This window comes from Sceloporus undulatus, chromosome 5, assembly GCF_019175285.1.
Source record: "Sceloporus undulatus isolate JIND9_A2432 ecotype Alabama chromosome 5, SceUnd_v1.1, whole genome shotgun sequence".
NCBI lineage: Eukaryota > Metazoa > Chordata > Lepidosauria > Squamata > Phrynosomatidae > Sceloporus > Sceloporus undulatus.
This window is the reverse complement of record NC_056526.1, coordinates 103,207,235-103,229,644: the sequence shown is the minus strand read 5'-3', so window position 1 is coordinate 103,229,644 and position 22,410 is coordinate 103,207,235. Positions and strand designations below refer to the sequence as shown.

Genomic DNA, 22,410 nt, shown 5'->3' with positions numbered 1-22,410 from the left:
TCTTACGGTCCAGCTCTCACATCTGTATATGGTATTGGGAATACAAAGGCTTGGGCGATTCTGAATTTCTTCCTATCTTCCCTGCTGCTTCTTCTGAGTCTAAACTTGCTCTTCTTATAGTATAATATGCCAATACCAAACATCAAATACATTTTGTATTTATTTTCCCTTGGAGAGCAGGTGGTTATTAGGGTAAAAGATTAAAACAGACTGCCACATGCAGCCTCCGTAATGCAGCCCTATTCTGAATGTATAAAAAGCAATGAAAGGTTTCTTTAAATGGAATTTTAGTACAACAAATTTGCACAAGTTACATGTCCCAAATATACTCAAAAGTACATCTGAGTAGCCTGTTCATTCATTTGCCCTGCCCAACATTTTAAATTGGCTCATAAAGTTTCTTAAGTACAAAGAAATATCTGAAAAAAATTCTGAGTTATCTAAAGGAAGGCCACAGGGCCACAGAACAGGGAATTAAATCTGGCTTTGATTCTTTGTCAAGAAAGCAGCTGGCACAGAAGCAAGCTTGGAAAGTCCTTTCCCATGAACTCAGTACCAAGACAAGTTTTATAAAGTGAGGGAAGCTCTTTGCCATGTTCCACCTATGTATGCACAAATAGGCTATGTGGGCTAGGCAGGCTTTATGGACTTATTTGGAAGGCTGTACAAGAGCTGGATATATGTTAGTAATATTACCTGTATGATCGATGAGTTGAAGGACTGTTTGAAGAATAACCAAACTCCACAGTATAATGTGAACGTTCAGTAGCTGGTGACGGAGGAGGATTTAAAATCTTTGAAAAAGAGAAAACAGAAAGTGGTGAGAAGAGCCATTTTAAACAGAATTTGAAAAAAGCTTAAATAAATATTTGAAACAAAGTAAGGCAATCTTTACTGAATATAGCAATAACCTGTTCTATATCTGTGTTGGCGAACCTATGGCACAAGTGCCATTTGTGGCACGTGGCCTGGTCCATGACGGCACAATGGCTGCAGCTGGGTGGAGGTCCATGCATGGTCCAGCTTGGCTCCTTCTCATAGCCCAGTTTGCCCTGGGAAACTGAGCTGGTTTCCTCCCGCACAAAAACAAGGAGCTGGGCCATGTGCCAGCCTTCTGGGTGGAAGTCCCGCCCCTTGCTATGGGGTAATGGGAAATTTAGTTTTTGCTGTGTGCCTTCAAGTCATTTCCAATTTATGGTGATATTAAGGTAGGGTCCAATCTCTGCTCATCTCTGATGCTGTTGTGTGCCTTCCAGTCCTTTCTGACTTAGGGGAGCCCTATTCTGGCGTTTCCTTGGTAAGGTGCCATCAGAGGAGTTTTTTGCCATTGCCTTTCCCCCCTAAAGTTGAGACAGTGTGACCTGACAAGGGCCACCCATGGTTATCATTACTGTGTGCCTTCTAGCCCTTTCCGACTCAGGGGAACCCTATCCTGGGTGGCGCCAGAGGGAAGGCTTGCAACTTGGGTATGATTTCAGAGAACCAACCCTGATAGTCTGGAATATCAGTATGCACAGGGTATTCTATGGAGGACATTTGAAGAAAACGTAGGGCGTGATCAAATAATCGCTAAAATACCCCACTCCCATAAAGTTATGCTTCTTAGTCATGTTAACAATAGAGGATATTGAAGGAAAATGAAGGACCTGACCAAATGAAAACTAAAAGCACTCCTAGAAATGCCAATCCATGCTTCTTAACCATGCTCAAAATGGAGGACATTACAAAATAAATGCTAAAAAACACTTCTGTAAATATAAATCTATACGTCTTAACCATGGTCAAAATGGAGAGCACTGAAGAATAGCCCAAGACATGACAAAATAAAAGCTAAAAACATCCACATATACATGCAAATTCATGGGGGACATTCAAGAAAAATGGAGGACATGACAACATAAAAGCTAAAAACAGTCAGAAATATAAATTCAGTTCATTAGGTTTATTTACATCTATATTACATATTGTTGTTGTGCCTTCAAGTTTTCAACATTTGTTCAGAGGGGATTTTTGTCACTGCCATCATTTTAGGCTGAGAGAGGGACAGGTTGCTTACCTGTAATGGTATTTCTTCAAGTGGTCATCTGCGAATACATACTGTGATTTGCCCAAGATCACCCAGTGGATTTCATGGCTGAGCTGGGAAATGAACCTAGGTCTCCAGAGTCATAGTCCAACATTCAAACCATTAAACCATGCTGATTCTCACTTTATTATATACTCAGCTGTATTTTTCTGATGAGCGTTAAAATGGCTTGGTTTGCAATATAGGTATAGAACTGAGCAAGACACATACTTAAAATTGTACTTTACTAGCCACAAATCCTTGAGTCTACATTTAAATTATTCCTTTCATTTGTCCACTGTGCTGTTTTAAGGAAAAAGCCCATTCAACATCTGCATTGTGTCCTCAAGCAGCCCACTGCCTAACACGGCTGCTGTCCTTCTCCCCTCTCAGAAATGAATGCACCCTGAGCTATGGATGTGAGGCTTATCAGATGCTGATGCTGCTCCAAAGAAAACAGGAACTGTCTAGGAGGGATTCCAAAAGCTCCCACATTTTGAGAATGGCTGAGAAGTATGGATTTATATCTATATGGGTGTTTTTAGGTCAGGGTGACCAGACATGGTCCTCCTCCTTTTCAAGACGTGTCCTCCATTTCAACCTCCTGTCCAGCAGGGATTCCAAAAGGTTATCCATTTTGAGCAGGGCTAAGAAGGATGGATTTAATATTTATATGAGTGGCCTTTTGTTTTGAGCTTTTATTTGGTCAGAGCCTCCATTTTTTCCTTGTTTTCTCCTGTAAGTCTCACCCCTGAAAGTCTCATCCCCTGCGCTCGGTGACACACAGTGCAGGAATGCCACTGACTTTGGGCACTTGGTCTCTAAAAGGTTCACTATCACTGTTCTATATACTACAGATTTTTACTATTCCAACAAATTAACTATTAGAATGCTTAAATTCTACCTTACTTTTCTTTCATGATAAAATTTAAAGCAATGCTTTAATTCAGTGAAGCTATTATATTCAGTTTCCTTCAGATTATCAGAAGAATGTTTGCCCATGAAAAAACAACTGACAAATAACTACCTCAATCTGGAATAGGCTTTTTGCACTTCCCACTATACCGTCTAAGTCAATTACAGCCCTAAGACATTAAGCATTGGCTTTACCATCAAAGCACCATGGACTAAAGCATATGTTTTCTCATCCCTTTCCACTGGAAATGACTGGGAATTTCATTTCTTCTTCATTTTTAAGTGGTTTATGCCTCTCTCTGATAATTTAATGGTGGATCTAAAACATGTTGCCCTTTGTTTTTTCACTTCTTTCATTTTTTGCAGTACAGTTCTCAAAGCATCAATATGCTTACAAAATGTATATTTGCAATAAAAAGTCAGAAAAATGAAGTTTGAGGGGAAATAAGCTCAAAAATATTGCATATTTGTGCATCATTTCTGAATTAAACTTTAATTCTCAGACTAATCTGAGTTAATGAGTTGTGGTAATAAACACATTATGTTTGCTTGTTCAAAATTATGGACTCAGCTTTGCTACAATAACCACCTAATTGAATCATCTTTGGTTAAGGTTTCAGCATTCAGCTTTCATATGTAAATTCAACTATGAAATGAACACCAGACAATGTGATAACTTACTGGAGGGAAGTAAGTACCCTTGGTGCTTGAAGAACTACTGGACGATGCCCCAGTAACATGAGCCCTGTCATACGGAGGTCCACTACTTCCACCCATAATACTGAGTGAACTGATCACAGATTTGCCACGAGTCATTCCTAAAAAGGAAAAAGAAGAGTGAATGTTCATAACTACAATTTCCAGACAAAAATGTTTATTGCCAAGGAGGATCAGGCATGATCTGTGCAAACACAGTGTAATTAACAGGCATGTTTTTGTCAAGATATAATGAGGCAAACAAAAGGAAAAGCCACTTTCAATTCTCCACTGAGGGCCAGTTCAGTAAAAAATTATGTGTAGCAACCCAGAGTGTAAATGAGAGTGGGAAAAAGTAGCAACACTAGAACTAAAAGAAAAGTACATTCTTTGAAGGTGTATGCATCCAGATGTCCAAATTATTAGTCCTATATTGTTGTTAGTACAATGGGAAGTGGAGCACAAATCTGAGTGTTCGCTGGAATGAAAGCAGTTCATTGTAAATTGATAATCTCCCCTGGGACATTCATTCATTCATTCACCTTGAATTTGAAGTCAAAGGTGGGGAAAGGGTACTTGGGGTTCTGAAAATGCACATTAAAGGGGGTATACTCTATAGAGTCTATCTTCCCTTCCTTGGAACTCTTCAAATTGCAGCTAGTCCCATCCTAAGTTAAAGGACTTGCTGCTTACTGTCTTTTACAAGAAGCCTTGTGGAAATGGCAGGGTAAAGGATTGTATTTGCTGAAAGCTGAAGGGGCTTGGCAAAGACGATTTTAAATTGTGAAGGAGCAGTATGCTTCAAAGCATCATGGATTCTGTGGAGACAGAAAATGGGCTCTGAAGATACAATTCTTTGTGGCCAATAGCTTCTCTTATTTGGGTCATGGGTTGAACTTCCTTTCAGTCTATTTTGCACATGTAGAGTCTTTAGTCCCTGTAGTTTTAGTTTCTGCCCCAAGACAATAATGTTGGCATACAGGATTGATGAATATTGGTTACAGGACTGGCATCGCTCCACACAGGAGAAATTAATTCTGTGATTAGATTTTGATGTGATGATGGCATGCTCTATTCTGAAAGTGTCCAGCAAGAAGGAAGACTGCAGTTTTTATTTGTTAAGCCTTTACTTTGCATCTCTATGACACTCCACCTATCCTTACACTGATTTCAGTATGTATCTTGATCACCTTTCAGCCCCATTCCCATCAGTCACCTACAGAATTTTGATAAAACCTCATGTATGATGTATCTTATTGTGGTGTCTGGGAACTCTGTAATTTAGGACAGGGGAAGAAATAGATTGTGAATTCAATTCCAAATGAAACTTTCATTTTTTTTAAAAAAAATAATATTTAAGTATTCTAGTTTCAACATGTTCAAATCCATCAAACTGAGAGGCTTTCATCAACATTTGCTTTGATTGCACATGTCAACAATGGTTTTTGGTGTAACTACGTAAACCTTGCTAAGAAAAAAGACTTTCAACACAACAGTATTAAGAAATGCATTTAAATCTGATGACTAACCAGGAAGAGATCCAGAGAGAGAGTTGGGATGAGGCACATAGCCTAGAGGTACAGATGCTGGTCCATGCACCACATAGTCATTGGTCATTGTTTCGCCTTCCCCTTTCATGCGTGGACACAATACCCTCTGACAAATGAAGTACATAACAGTAATGATAAAAAGGGTTAGAATCACACCAACAACGGAACCTATAGTACTGGTGGCTTGAGGTGCAGGTTCTTCAGTTGTGTCTGAAAGTAAAGCAGAAGAAAAACCAATAGTTATCAAATAGGCTATTTTTTTAAACAACTTGATTTCTACAGTCACTCTTCACCCTGATGCCTTCTGAATCTTATGCTGCCATTAAATGGGCGGTGAAGGATAAATATATATGGACAGGGTTAGAGTAGCAAAATTGACACAAGGTGAATATGAAAGCTTGAAAAGGGAAAAATTCAGCTTCTCTGAGAGCTTGGTAGGAAGACTGATCAATGCTATTGAATCTTTCCATAGAATAGCACTCATCTGCATGGTATGACAAGGGTGGAAAAATTGTAGCCCATACACTGCAAGTAGCCCCCACCCCAGTATTTTTTGTTTTTGTTTTTTAACAGCCTACCAATTCCACTCCCAGAGCCATAGCACTCCCTGAAAACTGCTCTATATTAGTCAGTCATCAGGAATAATAAATAATTCTGAGTACCCCATCCCACAGAAGAAAATTTGTCTAAAATGAAAATTGTAAGGTATTTTAAGTTTCGCTAGGAGATAGTTTTGGCTGACGCATGGGTGCAGCCAATTGCAGTTTCTGCTGCATCTTCTGCAGTTTTCATTCCCTGAACAATAACATAAAGATAGTTAAAGAACATCCCATGTGGTTGCTGTTTCTATAGTTCTTTCTGATGAAGTTCAAATGCCACAATTCTATAGCAGTATTTAACAGCACAATAGGGCTATGCTTCACCTCATGTTGTGTGTGTGTGTGTGTGTGTGTGTGTGTGAGAGAGAGAGAGAGAGAGAGAGAAAGGAGTGTGTGTGAGAGAGAAAGCATACACATGCACACCTATTGATTTTTGGAATAATTTATATTTTATAGCTATCCTTAGATTTATGCAAAAACAATAAACTTATTATCATCTTCTCTTTTCAAAAGCCAAGATAATTTATGAGGTGGGCTAAATAGCTTTTGAAATGTAATATTTAAATGTAAACTGTCATACTCACAGCATCCTTGTTCATCAGAGTTGTCACTACAATCCAAATTCTGGTCACATTTCTTGTTCTTCCCAATGCACTGCCCACTGGAACATCGGAACTGATCTGTTAAGCAAAGCACTGGAGAAAGGGAAATTATAACCCATGATTCAATTATAGCAATAACTAAATCAACAAGCCAAATATACAGCGCAACAATGCAGACAATTAATAGTATAAAAACCTATAGTTATGAGGAAAACAAACCTATAGTTATGAGGAAAACAAACTATACTTGAACAATACGCACACTGAAGATTATTAGGGCTTTGTTGATAACTGTTTTTCAGCACTGTGAATGTAAACTGTCATACTTACAGGGAAGATCATGAAGAACTACATTTCATTTTTCAATAGCTATCAGCAACCTCACAAATCACACTCCCACTCCATTTCATGCTACCTAAAAATGTCTGGAAAGATCCAGCATGGTGCAGTGTTTGATTGCTGGGCTAGGGCTCTGGGTAACCAAGATTCAAATCCCCACTCAGTCATGGATACCCACTCACTGGTCAGCTTCAGCAAATCACTCTCGGCCTTACTGGACGGCAATAGAAGCCCCTTCTGAAGAAATCTTGCTGAGAAAACCCCAGGACAGTGTTGCCATATGTCAGTTGACATAAAGGCACAGAATAATAAGGGCCAGTTGGGAAGGGGAACAGGACAAGTGAAGAAATAAGGATTGCGCTGGGGATATGCTGACCTCTGTGTACCAAAATCATTCTTTATGCTTAATTTTCTAATTCTCTCTTCCAACAATGTTTTCAGGAATCTCACAAACTCTGTTTTTAAAATTTCCAATAATCTGTGCTATAATGATATGTTCAAAACAACATGACCAATTCATGCTGAAGTCTCAGAAGCCATTGGGTGGGTGATGTAAAGGCTCCGGTGGTTGGGATTGGGTGGGACCAGAGAAAGAGGATACTGGACTTTAAATTTCTAAACAAGAAGATGAAGGGCATCCTTAAGTATGTTGTTCTTCCCACTGGTTTCAATAGGCAGGGCTACGCAGAGGAGAATTTTACATGCTTTTCTGCATGAGATAAAACTTTGGACTGGTTTGGGGTTATTACATACTGTCAAAATGACAGTGGTATCTTGTACATATCTTCCTGTAAAAGAGAGATTTTCCTCATATAAAAACAGGTTGTTAGTTCTTTGAGTGGTCATCTGTGAATTCACATATATGGGTTGTCCTGTATCTAAGCAGAAGCTGTTGGAAAATTCTAGACCTAAGCCAAGTTAATTTTTTTGACAACCCTACTCTCTTTTGATTAGCATGTGTCAGCATTTCCGCTCTTTTCCTCAATTCCTACATGTTGCACCATTCAAGAGTAGCGGAGGTGGAATTGAGAAAAAACAGCTACAGTGGAGAGGCAGGAGGGTTGTGTGAATTCACGGATGACTGCTTGAAGAATCAGTTACAGTAAGCAACCTGTTCTTCTTTATGGACTCAGTGACTCACACGTATGGGTGAATGACAAGCTAACTAACCTGAAGGAATGGAGTTGTCAGTTGTCCTAAGAATAAAGTTTTTCTCCACCAAAGGTGGAATTTGGGCAAGTTCTCACAGCTAGGCTACAATGCTTGATAAAGGTGCAAGGTTATGTCGATTTTGCTGCTCTCGAAATGTATAGCAGAGGTGTATTAGCAAGGAAGACTGCAGATGCAGAGAAAGCCCTGGTAGAATGGCTTTTGACTGTTGTAAGTGAACATTAAGTGGTTTCTGTTGATGTGGCAGGATTCTTGAAGAATACTGGCGGGGTGACATCCTTGGATAGATAAAATTGTGGCATAATTTCCAGCACAATAAAGCACTACTTTATCCTTGTGGAAAAATAGGAAAGGCAGGGTGCAGCAAAAAGAAGCAAGTTTATTTCTCCTTCTGTCAGATGTAATTTCTGCCAGGAATACTGTCTTGAGTATTAACATACATTAGTCACAGGTAGCCATGGGTACGGACAGCTTGACTGTAGGGAATATCAAGTCAGTGTGTAAGTACAATGTGGGCACTAGAGATGGACAAGGGGGTTAAGGTTTTTGCGACCCTCTAGGAAGGCTTTCACATAGGGGTGAAGAAACTAAGAAGAGCACACCAGAAGCATGTAAGGCCTTTCTTCATCAAGTATATAAGGAACTCCAGAACATATTTTACTTGCATGTCAGAAGGGGAAGAGATATTTCAGGAACACCTTCCATTTGTAGAAAATAGCTTTTTTCTAGTGGATGGTTTTCTAGAAGCTTCCTATATGGCAAGAATACTGTGTGTTAAATTCAGCAATTGTTATCAGTTACACTGAGGTGCGATATCTGAAGAGCTCAGTGTCTGACTTGACCTTGTTTGTTGCAGTCATAGATTTTGGCAGGATGGAGGATAGTGATAACACTGTTTTGCATATCAGAGAAGAGGCATGTACTACACCTGAGAAAGCCACTATAGGGTGATTAGGATGTGATATGTATGGTTATCTTGCAGTTTCACTATCATCCTTTTCAGCAATTGAAAAGGAGGAAAAGTGATTCCTTTGTCGTGGAGCAAAACTTCCTATTTTGAAGTTCTCTTTGGCAGAAAATACATTGGCACCTTGAGTCCTCCAATAGAGTATGAACTACCACCTGCACAAGTGTTCACTCCTGAGAAACCATGGAAGTACAACTCAAGAGTGTCATTCCTGCCGTAGTCCTCCCTTGACACACAAATTGTCAGAAGATGTACCTGTTCACACACCACTTCCAGAGATGCAAGGTGAGATCTAGAACAGAGCTGCAGTGAGTCATCCTGATGAAGAATATGACAGTAGTGTTATGTGCTGATATTTGAACAACCTCTCTTCACAAAAGGGGCTCAAATGTCCATCATGTTTGGATCAATATCAGCATTTTTAGTTTGTTATGTTGTGACATGTTGTTCTTGCTCCACAAACTCTTGGTTCTGTTCTGTAGAAAATCCACCATAATAGTAAGTGGCACACATGGGGTCTCATATGTACCTAAGCCTGCAATGCTAGCTGAGTTGTAGAAGCCATGAAGTTGAGAAGGACTTGCACTGGGTTAGCCAGTCTTGTCACCTGCTGGTAGGAAGAAAAAGTTTACCTATTGATTAACTGCATGGATTCCATCACAGTTAAGTTTGCACATCTTCCCTCTCACAATTCATGGGCCAGGGGAACATAGAGAAAACAGATAGGGTCTCTAAGCACAGGTCTGCACTAGCCAGAATACTCTGAGCTGCCCTGGAGTATTCTGGCTCCAAATTTGCCTCTTACTTTTTCCTGGAGATTTTCAGCTTTCACAATGAACAATAGGTTGGGATACTTTCCCATATAGTCCCCATCTGTTGCTCAGTACCAGTACCAAGGTCAGAACAAGGCACCTAGCTATGGTATCAATGCCTGATTCTGACCTCAGAGCGACTTGTGCCCACAGTGGTGGTGCTAGATGGTTCACAGGGACAGCAGGTGAAGGCAGACATCATTGTCGCTGTGAAGAAAGCCAAAAACCTGCAGCAAAAAGGTGAACTACTGAAATGTGGGTTGGGGGAAGAAGCCCTGAATTTGATGAGGATGTTGTGAAGACAGCCTATACTCGATTCAAGGTTTTGTCTGTGTCATGTAAACAGGATGCAATAAGCCCAGGTGGAATTTAGAGTAATTTGTCCGTGCAGACAAACTCTAAGATCCAGAATGACTTAGATCCAAATTATGTTTGGGGACTTTAAAATGCACCAACTGAATCACAGAGGTTCACTAACTGGATCTGAATAATCATATGGCTTCTTATGATGGTGATCATTGTCCTTTTTCTTATTCTTTTCATGAGGAGAAACAGTCACGTGGTTTTTCACTTCTTCTCCCTTTCCAGTTGTGATCAGTCCAAGATTCATGTGATTCTGTAACTGCCAATCCAAAGTATAGTATGAACAGATCTAACTTGGATGGAACTGAATCTGAAGTAGACAGTATCACTAAAGGTAAGTCAGAGTCAAAGGGACACACTTATGAGGGTGGTGCTCATGAGCCAAAGATCTTGGTGAGGTAATTGGAGCAGAGGCAGTCCCAGTTTGAAGGGGCTTTTCTATCCCAGAAACTTAGAAGCAATAAAGACAATTCTTCAATGCTTGCTTCAGGAACACTCTACACTGCTTGTATATTTCTATGATGTGGCTTCCTTGCAAACAAAGTAATCTTCACAAATGTCCATCAGTTTTGGGAATCCCCCTCCTCTGAATGTACCTCTAAAATATAGTTGTTAGGGCCATGAAGATTAACACTTGATACCATGGGCTCAGGGGCCCATAGAAAGACTAAAAAAAAAATTAATCACAAGTAATAAGAAACAAAAAGTGAACAATAAGTAAAAAAGGTGGCAAGATATTTGCTTAGCAATCTCTGGGAGGAAAAAAGTTCCAAGGTACTGCTACTGTTGTTGCAGACAAAACAGAGGAAAAGAGTAGGAATGCTGCTACATGCACATCAGAAAGGAAGCAGAGCTAATGCCAAGCACTGCTATGCTTACCACTAAAAATCTCTTACAAGCTCTGCACAGGGGCAGAACAACCCATGGTGAGTCACAGAGACCACAAAGAAGAACATGGTATCAAAAGGACAGTAGTAACTCTAAATCTACTCTAAATCTACTTAGTTCTACCTGCTCATACATTACTCATACTTTAAACATGAAAGAACATTGAATAAAATACTTACAAAGTAGTATGTGATGTCTTTGAGACACAAAGTGTAAACCTAATATGTTGGCCTGCCAGCAGCTAAATATCCTTATTCAGGATAGGCAGAATATCTTCCAATCCAGTATTGAAAAAAAACTTATCGTGAAATCCTATATTCTACTTATCTAGAGTCTAGAGTAGGGTATCCTTAAATGTATGTAGTGTTTAGATGAGATACCTACCCTAGAGCTATAATCTTATTGTTTCTGTCTCTCAAACTAAGACCACATGAATTCATTTTCAAAAGAGAGAAATGCCATCCAGCACTGAACATCCTGAATTCCAATTCAATCAAACTGTATTTTCTTCAAGATCCCTGACATGCTTAGATCTCTGTGTCTTGCTTAGATGTTAACTTTTTAGGATTGTAAGATGAGCCCTGCTGAATAAGGTAATCAGTTCATCTGGTACAGTACAGTATTCTCTTAGTTAGTGTCTACCCTGATGCTTCTGGGCAGTGCACAAAGGACAAGAAGACTGCAATCCTGGCCTTCTTATTTGATTCTTCAGACAATAATATTTAGAATGTTTCTTTTGATCTGGTATCTACCACTCAGTTTTTCTCAATTGTATTTGCTGATGTCCTGACCCTTTCATTTGGACATAACTGAAAGTAGGAGGGGATTCAGAAGAGCACACATATTTTATCTGCATAAGCCCTTTTTATTGGATTAAGTGGGAAGAGTATCCCATTCACAGGGTGACCAGACATACTCCTTTTCCTGGGCATGTCCTACATTTAAACCTTCTGTCCAGAAGGGATTCCAAAAAGTCCTCCATTTTGAGCATGACTAAGAAGCACGAATTTGTATTTATATTAGTGTTTTAGTTTTTATTATATAATGCCCTAAATTTTTCTTTATTGTCCTACATTTTAATGGTACCCTGTCCTCCTTTGCAGTTATGATATCTAGTCACCCTGCCTATTCATGGATACCTTCCTCCACTGTAGGAAGAAAACTGTTATTCCTTGTGTAATTTCTTATTTCTCCTGGTCACCAATGTATGAAGTATAAATCAACTCAAACAAAATTAGAAAGCAAACTACAAAAGAGAAGCTATGTAAAGTCACTAAATGTACAAAATTTCTAGAGGTAGCAGAACTCAATTTCATTTAGCCCAGAAATTGAATTTTCTGGCCTCAGATCCCCTCTCCCCCGTTTGTTATTGTGCAAATAATGTACAGCACCAGCCATAGAATACTGCAACAAACAGATCATTCCAACAAGGTTTTCATTGTCTCAAAATATTCCAAATTTCTGTTAACAGTGGCCTCTTCACCGCCTCCCATCTTTTACCTCCAACTATTTTTACTCTAAAGCAGTTATTTTGTGCTGGAAACATTGATACCTTCGCATTTCTTTTCATCTGAGCTATCCTGGCAATTTGGTTCTCCATTGCACTGAAGGACACTGTCAATGCACTGCCCACTGTCACACTGGAACTGGGACTCTGAGCACACAGGGCAGTTTTTCTCATCACTGGCATCTTCACATTCAGTGAACCCATCGCAGCGCCAAGCTACAGGAATGCAGTCAATCTCCCCTGTGAAACACGTGAAATGCTGCGGGGAACATGTTGGCGGTTCTGTTACAAAAAAGGGGAGGTTTGTGGGTTTTGTTGGTTTGTTTATTTGTTTGAAGGATGGAACCATATAAGCAAAATGTCTAACTGAGGGGCTGAGGGATGGTAAAAGACACTTCTCGAAAACAGAAACTAATGTTTATTTCAACAGTGCATTGAAGGAACTGGAGTTCAATATCTAAAGCCCAACTGTTAAATGACTGAACACTGACTGTACATCAGCACATAACCATACTAAACTGTGTGATGTCTACAGCAGAATGGATGCCATTTCTAATGTGTGCATCTCCCTTGGGACTGGCAGCCGGGTACATATCCCTTACCTCTCCTTTCACATTTCTCCTGGTATATATGCCATTTTCAAAGTGTTGTAGTTAAACTTTTTGTATTAATTTGTCTACAGTAGATGTTGAATAAGCCCATGAATCACTACATATATTTTGTATGCTCTCTCTTTCTGCTGCTGTGCTATTTTGACAAGATGGATTATAGTCTGTGTGTGTGTGTGTGTGTATATATAGCCTTTATTTGCATAACTATAGTATGTATTGAAAATGATAATTACACTTACAACAGCCACAAGGAAAAGTACGTTCATACTGAAACTACATGTATATTTTCTTAAGTAGAACTGAATACTTTAGAATCAAATATAGAGCCTTGTTTTCTTTCACAGTTTGCCATATAGGATCCCTGACCTAATCAGCATGTTAGTAGAAGGTGGTCTTTAACAAGTGTACACTTTTTGGGTTCAGCAAATTGCAAATTTGAGCCCCTGATTTTGGCTGAGAACTTGGCTGAGAACTTGGGGTGGGGGGAAGAGTTAAAACCTCCCTAACAGCCCCCATGCTAGAGGTCCAGTTTAAACTGGGACCCTTTTGCTAACAATGTGATACAACAATAGCAAAAACACATATCCTTCACTCCTCAAGTACAGAGGTACACAGGAAAGGTAATGTAAGTTTGGCTGTGAGAAGACACCTATTCCATAATCTTACATATGCATGGTATCATGGAAGGAATTTAAAAAAACCAAACCACAGCCATATATAAAGCGAAGAACCTAAACTTTAGCCTATTTAGATCAAATGAAGGCCCCTTTAAGTCAATTTTTTACAGCACCCACAGAACAGTTTTTGAGAGTAAATATCAGGGCAGTCCCATGCTCTTCTCTATAGAGAAGCAGCAAGCTATTGCATTTTGCATCAGTATAATACAAATTGCAGGCTAAGGGCATATATTTCAGAGAGAATAGCCCCATCCCTGTTCTGCTGTTACAATAAGCCTCTTATTATATCTTCACATTTCATTTGGAAAGGAAATGTATTGCTTTCAGTGCAGAGCAGTTGTGTCTATGAAGATAACTCACATTCCAATGTTCAACAATAATTCTAATTTAAAAAAAAACACTAAAAAGGATATAATGTACAGCAGATGGGTGCACTGTGACTCAGTGTCTAGTTATGTGCTTTCTACAAATCCGTTCAGTCAGGCTTGTTTCAGCAAAATGCTGCCCCCCCTTCTAGTCGACTACTGCTATTTCAATGCAGCTGTTCACACTTAGTTAACATGAACTATAGTTACTACTAACCTTGTGTAGTGTACATGTGATTTGCCTCTCAACCTCTCCCTCTCATACACGCTTTTCTGGCTTTGCATTAAATGTTTACCTGAAACATGCCTGAATTATCTCATTTCTTTTATGTACCTGTCTCATACGCAGCCTTATTTGCTATTCAATGTTAACTGGTTCAGGAGTGGCCAGAAGATAGATTTACATTTACAAGTAGATCTCTCGATGATTTGCAGTACTTCAGCAAGGATCTCTGATTTCCAATTTCTTAAAAATAATGAGTTCTCCACAATAAATTCTACTGCAAAAATCAAGAAAACAGGACTACACTTTTGTGTGGAGGAACTGTAAATTCCATTCAATCTGGATACTCAAAAACACATTTCTGGACTTGGAATTCTTTAATTGTGTTTGTGTTTTGCATTAGCCTCCACAGTTCTAGTTAAAAACAAATTAGATCCTGCAACTCTGAAGTCTGCCACTCTGGAACTAGTTCAAACGAAGGAGTAACAATTCACATTACGGATAATGTTAACACAACCTTCTGTTATCTCATTATGTAAAGAACATTCAAAGAGACTGCGAGGAAACACAAAACTGTTTTTTTTTTAAATCCACCCTCAGTATACAGCAGATCTCTCCCGTAATGACAGTTAGAAGATCAAAAACAGGCCACTAGCTTATGCTCATATTCCTTCTCTCTATAGCAAACCCTCCTTCTCAATCTACTACTACATATTATACTATGAGAACTAATCCACTTCAGTTATGTTTCCTTTCCCTCTGAATATGAATATGTAAACATATAACATCAAGCTACTGCATATATCTGTCATATACTTCTTGTGTTTGTTTTAGAAGCATTGATTTATATATAGAAAACTAGTATAAACTTAAAAAAAGAAAGGGGAGGGGAAGATGTACCTCCACAAGAAAGTTCATCCTGAAGCAGGACTAGGTGCATGGGGCAGGAACAACGTGTGGTTCCATCACCTTTCACAATACAAATATGTGAACAACCTCCATTATCTTGGGAACAAGGGTGCTGTCCTGCAAAAACAACACAGAAGTAGAAAATGCTGCTTAAATGTATTGAACCTTTTCTTAAAAATAAAAGACAGCTTGCATCAGTGACTTTCAAACCAGATTTGAGAAAATGCCCTGAGAATGTTCCAAGGGATTCCTCATGGAGACAATCAATAGTGTCAGACAACTTACCCACAAAAATTGAATTTTCCACTGAAGAATTAATTCTTGAAAGCCATAGGAACAAAGATAAGGGTCTAAAATTGAACTAGAACCTGCAAGAGTTTAGTCTTATAACCTATTTGCAAGGCTATGACTTCTTCATAAAAATATGAAGTAACCCCTGAACACAGGCAGAGGATCTAATTACTGGGTAAATACAACTAGCTCAGTTGGGCTAGCAGTGGAAAATTATAACAATGCTTCTAGTCTGTGGGGAAAGCTCACACAGGTAATTTTTTCAAAAATTCATATGGCAAGACACTCCCCCTCCTCTTCTCTCCAAGCCATCCTCCTTTCTATCAAGTCAATATCCACACCCCACCTTTCAACAGTAATTTAATACAAAGAATAACAAAATGAAATAGAATAGAGAATATGCAGCGTAATCTAGTTGTACATATATCTGGTAAACACTTGGTGTTTGGCTGCTTGTGTATGCAATGTAGAGAGTAAAATCTCAGCAAGATGGAGACATGTGCATATATGAAGTGAGAGCATATGACAGCTCCACAACTCTCTAATGAAAGGAGACACTATCACAAAAATCCACTTCCATACAATTGACTCTTGTGTAGGTTAGGAATGGGGAAACTGTAGTCCTCCAGATGTTGTGGGACTGCCTCTCCCATCACCCTCAAAAGTGGCTAGGTTGGCTAAGACTGATGGGAGCTGTAGTCCTAGAACACCTGCATGTCTACAACTGTTCCGCTGTGCTGTGGGTGATGGGAAGACTAGGTGGGAAGAACCAGTTAATGCAGCGCAATTAGCAAATATGGAGACAGGCTGAAAAGCCTGAGAAAGATCTATCTCAGTGATGGCGAACTTTTTTAGGTTTGCATGCCAGGGGGCGGGGCTTCTGCCCCCTCAGGATGGGGCTGAATGCTGAGGCGGGGCTTCTGGCCCAGAGGGTGTGGCTTCCACCCTCTGTGGGCAGAGCTTCCACCCTCTGGGCAGGGCTTCTCCCCTCCCCTTTTCCCAGCCCCCAGCTGGGGGTCAGGAAAGGCCCATGAGAGAGCGGAGCCATGGGCACATCCCCAGTCCTCCTCTTACTGGACCCCTTTGGAGCCCTTTGGGGGCAAAGAAAGGCAAAAAGGGAAGATGAATGGGCAGACCCCCTCCCTTCCTCCCCACGGACCTTGCCCTGCCTCCAAGTGCCCCATTTGGGGACACTTGGGGGGGGGGGGGTCAGGCATGGTAAGTGGGGAGGGAGGGGAGCTGGGCAGGCCCCCTCCCTTCTTCCCCATGGACCTTTCCTTGACCTCCTAGTGCCCCATTTTGTACAGATGGGTGCCGCCATTTTGATGTGATGAATGCTTAGCATCTGCATGTTGCGGCGCCATTATGGCGTCGCAAGTGTGCCATTGGCGCACTCCCGTGTGATAATGGCGCTGCAAGAAGAACCCGCTTTTTGTGGATTCTTTTTGTTCCATGGGAAAGTCCCGTGGTCTGGAGGCTGCGGCTTCCCCGCGAAGCAAAACCAGCCGCTGGGAGACTGCGCTTTCTAGGCGCTATGTACTGGGCCATTGTAACACAGTCTATTCACTTTGGAAATACAAGTGGGGAGTTATGACAAAGACCAAATATTTTCTGCAGAGGCACTAATACATGTTTTTAAATTAAGAACCATGATGAGGAAAGGTGATTCAGAGCAAATCTTGATAGATTTATTATCCCAGAAGGCAGGTAGGAGGATCATAGGTTCTCATATTTAAGTAAGCATGACCAGGTGTTAACTTAGACTGTGTTCATACTGCTGAAATAATCCAATTATGCTATGGAATTCTGATAATTGTAGTTTATTGTGGTACAAGAGCTCAGTGACAGAGAAGGCTAAATGTCCCACAATACTACAATTCCCAGAATTCCATAGCATTGACACATAGCAGTTAAAGTGGTATGAAACTAGATTATTTCTGCAATGCGGATGCAGCCTTAGCAAAGTATGACTGCAAGAATATTTATTGACATTTTTGTCACTGCTTGCGCTTGATTCCATAACTTCCTATTTTATCTCCATTTTTATTTTATAAACAACCCAAACTTTTCAAGAATAATAGTCAGTCTATACTTATTGGCAGTGACTTTCCAGGGTTTCAGGCACCATCAGTTCTGTCTGATAATGTCAGAAACTGAAACTATGACCTTTTGCATACAATGCACATGTTCTATGCTTCTTTCCCTGAATCAGGGGTGGGTAAAATATGGCTCTTGAGATCCTTATGTACTGCAGCTCTCTCATCGCTCACTATGTCCTTGAGCTTGTTTTGAAGGGGAAAGCATATTCCACCTGAGATGGTCATCCTCTTCTGCTAAGCGAGTAACTCTGAGAGAGATGCATATGGAACAGTAAGGGAGAGAGGGAACACCCATCTAGTAAGCTAAATCAGCCACATGGAATGACCAATGTTGCAGCCAGATCAACCTCACAGTCATTCATCTTGTTTTCTCATCTTGATGTATTTATGTCCTACCTTTCATACAAAGAGCCAAACCAGCATACAGAAATATCGCAAGATTCCCCTATTCAATCTGACCAGAACCAGACCTCTTGAATGTCAGCAAGGTTGCTACACAATGTACCTTCAGATCATTCCTTAGTCTTAACAATGTAAGTATTCTCTTGAACCAAGATAGTAGGTGTGAAATACATTGCTTAAGTGGGCTGAAAATCATACAGGATGCATGCTATAGTAAAATAACTCTTAACTATGAATGCCATGGACCACTCAGTTCCTCTTCCCCAGAATACTGCACAGCACTTACTATATTCCTGTATGTTGAGTTCTTTAACTGCATGAATATCACTGAGTTGAGCAATACGAGCCTGAACTTTCGTTCGTCCTTCTTGACGAGTCATGTCAATTTTTTCAATCATCTGTTGATGCCTATCAATCCAGTAGAGCCAATTTTCAAACACAGTCAGACCTATAGGTTGTAGTATGTTTGAATCTTCTAATACTATCCGATTGGCTCCTTTTGAAAAAAAGAAAAATGTTGAACAATTGAGACATATCCAGGTCATTTTAGATTAATTTTGTATAGACGGGTTTTTTATTCTTGTAAGCAAGCTATATTTAAATTACAGTCAGGACTCCAATTAATTTGATAGTTTTAAGTATAGATTTAGTGGAAATTGAGTACTGTTGAAATACTGTATTTATGAAAAATTCATCTACAAGCATAAAAACTAATGCTCATCTGTATATACATTCAGTTCATACATGCCTGTTTAATAAGATGTCTTGACTAATATACCGGAGGATTTCTGCAACGTGCTTCTTTCTTACGTTTTACCTCTCACAAGGTGCAGATTCTGTGACAGTTTCTCAGGAAGGGCAATACACAAGCTTTCTGGTACCAACTTTTAACACTATCCTTTTTCATATAATTCCAGTGTCTAGTTTTTACAATCTGACAGTCATTTAAGAAAATACTTCTTTATATGTACATTGCACGTTCCCATTAAATCACACAAAGACAATTCAAAACTGTTTGTTGTGAGCTTATGGAAGACATTGACATATATTTCATTTCTTCAGACTCTTTATACTAGAAATAAGGTATTGCTGGGCATGACCACCACTTAATGGCTGCTTTCGCACTGCAAAAATAATCTAGTTTGACATCACTTCAACTGCCATGCCTCAATGCTATGGAATTCTGGGAATTGTAGTTTTGTGAAACATTAATTTTCTCTGTCAAAAAGCTCTGGTGCCACAACAAACTACAATTCCCAGAATTTCATACCACTGAGCTATGGCAGTTAAAGTGGTGTCACCTTGCATTATTTCTGCAGTGTGGATACAGCTACTCTCAAGTGTTGTATGAAAACTAAAATGCAAAAGGATCTTGTAACACCTTTGGGACTAACCTAAAGAAAGAAACTGGTGGCCTGAGTTTTCACTACCTTGAGTCTACTTCCATAGATCTGAGGGACTAGACTTTATAGTCTACAAAAGCTCATGCTACCAGCTTCTTTCTTTCAGTTAGTCTCAAAGGTGCTACAAGATCCTTTTGCATACTGATTTTCCAGAGTAACTTAGGCCCCATACAGACAGGCCAAAATAAAGCTGCTTCAGGTCACTTTGGAAGTATGCTGTGCCTAAGAGTCCAGAAGCTGTGCCAAAGCCATGATCAAGTCCTAAGAATAGGAGGGCAGCTTTGGCGCAGCTTCCGGACTCTTAAACAGCATACCTCCAAAGTGACCCGAAGCAGCTTTATTTTGGCCTGCCTGTATGGGGCCATAGCTAGCTCTATAAAGACCAAAGCTTTCAATAATACACTAGAGCAACTGTGTTCCTTCTATAATGTTCCTTCTTGAGGTGGAGCTAAACATCATATACAGTGATAAGAATTTAGCAGAAACCTGAAAATGACTTCTCCCATTGGTTTCATTGCACAGGTCAAGTGTAAGCACACACAGAGGGTCAAGGGACATTTTTTTTTTTTGCTCCTTCCATCCCTATGTAGACTGCATCACTGCCACTTTCCAGCACTGGAAATGGCCTTCTAGTCCATTTTTTGGGGTATTGTTGGATATTTTGGGGCGAGTGGCCGGTGCCACCTAGAGGCCATTTTCACTTCAGCCAAAAGAAGTACTGTAATGGTGAATGGGTAATTTTTCTGTAATCTGTGGGACTGGGAGGGTCTGCGTGTCCAAGGCTCCCAATGGCTATGTGTCACACCCACATAATTTATAACCCTGATGCAGATGTACACCTAGGTTCAGAAACACTATGATATCCTCTGTTGGAAATTAGAAAGAAGACAGCCTTGCTGCTATTAGATTCTGCTTGCAGGCTTCCCGAGCACAAGGGAAACAAGTAGCTGGACTAACTATACTTTTTGATGCGGTAGGATTGGAGAGAAAATCAACCAATTAATTTCAAAATATTGCAAACTCACAATGATGTACATTGGGAGCAGGAAGATGTGTGTTCTTCCAGATGTTACTGGATTGCAACCCCTAACAGTACTAGTTAGGCCAATGGTGGGGGATCATAGGAGTTGCAGTCCAACAGCATGTGGACTACAGTAAAGATCCCTGTTGTAAAGATAAAGAAAAACAAAAGATGTAAAAGAAGTGAACGATCAAAAACATATCTCTTTATAGCAAACAATGGAATACTGATAACATTAATTGTTTCTGAAATGGGAACAAAAAACATGCTGGATCTCAATCAATTATTAGAAAGCAAAGAGGAGCCACTTACCTGAAAGGTCACTGCTTTCAATTCTCCGCAAGTCAGAATCTGCCCAGAACAGCTTGCCTAGCTGGCTGTCAACTGCCAAGGCTACAGGCTTGCTCAGTCCATTAGAAAAGAGGACTTCACGTTCAGTTCCGTCTAATGCTGCCCTTTCTATTTTAGGAGGAGACCTCTCCTGGAGATTGGTAAAATACATGTACCTGTAAAAACAAGGTTAGGAAATTTATGTCACCTCCTTTAACTTTCTCTCTTCCTATCCTCTCATTAAACTGGCAAAGACTGTAGATCCTATCTTCTATTACATTAAGACATTGTTTAACAAGGAGATTCAATGCACTTGGCCTTTTAAGGATTTTTTTTTAAAGAAAGGGAAATGCAAAATTCAGAAGCTGAATCACAGAAAGGGTTAACAGATTTCTTCCAGCTGTTTTTGTGATCAAAATCTACCCAACTCCAAAAGTCTCCTATATTCCCTTCCCTATGGGCAGGGAAATAATTAATCATCCTCTGTCCTCCCCATCTCAGTATTGTTGCTACAAGTAACTTCAGAGTTCCCATTCAAATGCATTGCCCTTAAAATAATATAGCATGCATGGAATTACATGATGCTGAGGTGTGCAAGCATTGCCACACACTGTTCTTTCCTCCCTGTCCCACATTGCAATATGAGTATAACTATACTGGGCTGCTCTATATGGCTGATCTAAATCATGATATCTTAGTGATATCATTACTTTTCTACTACATGGATTTTATTTATACGAATGATATCTTTCATGTATACAAACTGAAAACACACACTACATTTTTGCATTAAGTAAAACCAAAGTTTTTAAAGAGCAAAAAAATGTGTTCTGGATACCACTTTTTCTTTTGGAACAGATATGCTAGTTTTGAAATACAACTATATTAAAGTTCAGGACATCTTAATTATTTTCAGTAGATATCATCACCTCTCCACCAGGAAATTTCCTCCACTGTATTAACCCTGGATATATGACTATAATTTTAATTGCTAATTTCCTTTAAATATTGGCAATGATATTTGGGAGTTACAGTTATGAAGGACAACGGTTTCTTATTTCAAAACTATGAAAAAGTCTTGAAAGAAATTCAAAGAAATTTAGAAAAATGGGGGAAATTAAATTTATCCTCTTTGGTTAAAATTGCAGCAATAAAAGCAACTTTTTTTTTAACCAATAATTTTATTTCTTTTTTCTTTCAAACAATCCCTCTTATAGGAAATGAAAATAAAAGAATTTTATTTCTTTTTTCAAACAATCCTTCACATATACCTTTTATGCAAAAACAGAAAGAGATTTCTAGATCTGTCTAACAGGCAAAGAAACCCAGAATAAAATTTAAAACACACTACCTGACGTAGAGGGAAGGAGTTACATTAAAACTGTACCATGAGGCCAATTTTTTGTAAGGCTGAAGGCATGGATACTGCTTAGAAATGCGAGAGTTTTGGAACTTGAAGGCCATAATTTAAGATTTGATTGGCATGGTTATCTTAGTATGATAAAGATAAGCACATTGCTGGACTTTAAAATCATTGTTTTAAAAAGGCTCTCCTTTTTATTCAGAGTTGGATAAATAACTATGACAATGACCTCATAATTAAAAA

At 39.5% G+C, this 22,410-nt stretch overlaps 1 protein-coding gene across 1 annotated transcript in view; it reads right to left on the bottom strand.

The window, feature by feature from the left end:
• Positions 1 to 22,410, bottom strand: part of LRP6 (LDL receptor related protein 6) — a 97,255-nt gene that overhangs the window by 6,377 nt on the left and 68,468 nt on the right. The window contains 8 exon segments of the mRNA XM_042467317.1: positions 697 to 794; positions 3,662 to 3,798; positions 5,206 to 5,436; positions 6,410 to 6,520; positions 12,519 to 12,755; positions 15,250 to 15,375; positions 18,337 to 18,546; positions 20,787 to 20,980. Of these exon segments, the coding sequence (XP_042323251.1) occupies positions 697 to 794; positions 3,662 to 3,798; positions 5,206 to 5,436; positions 6,410 to 6,520; positions 12,519 to 12,755; positions 15,250 to 15,375; positions 18,337 to 18,546; positions 20,787 to 20,980 (1,344 nt within the window).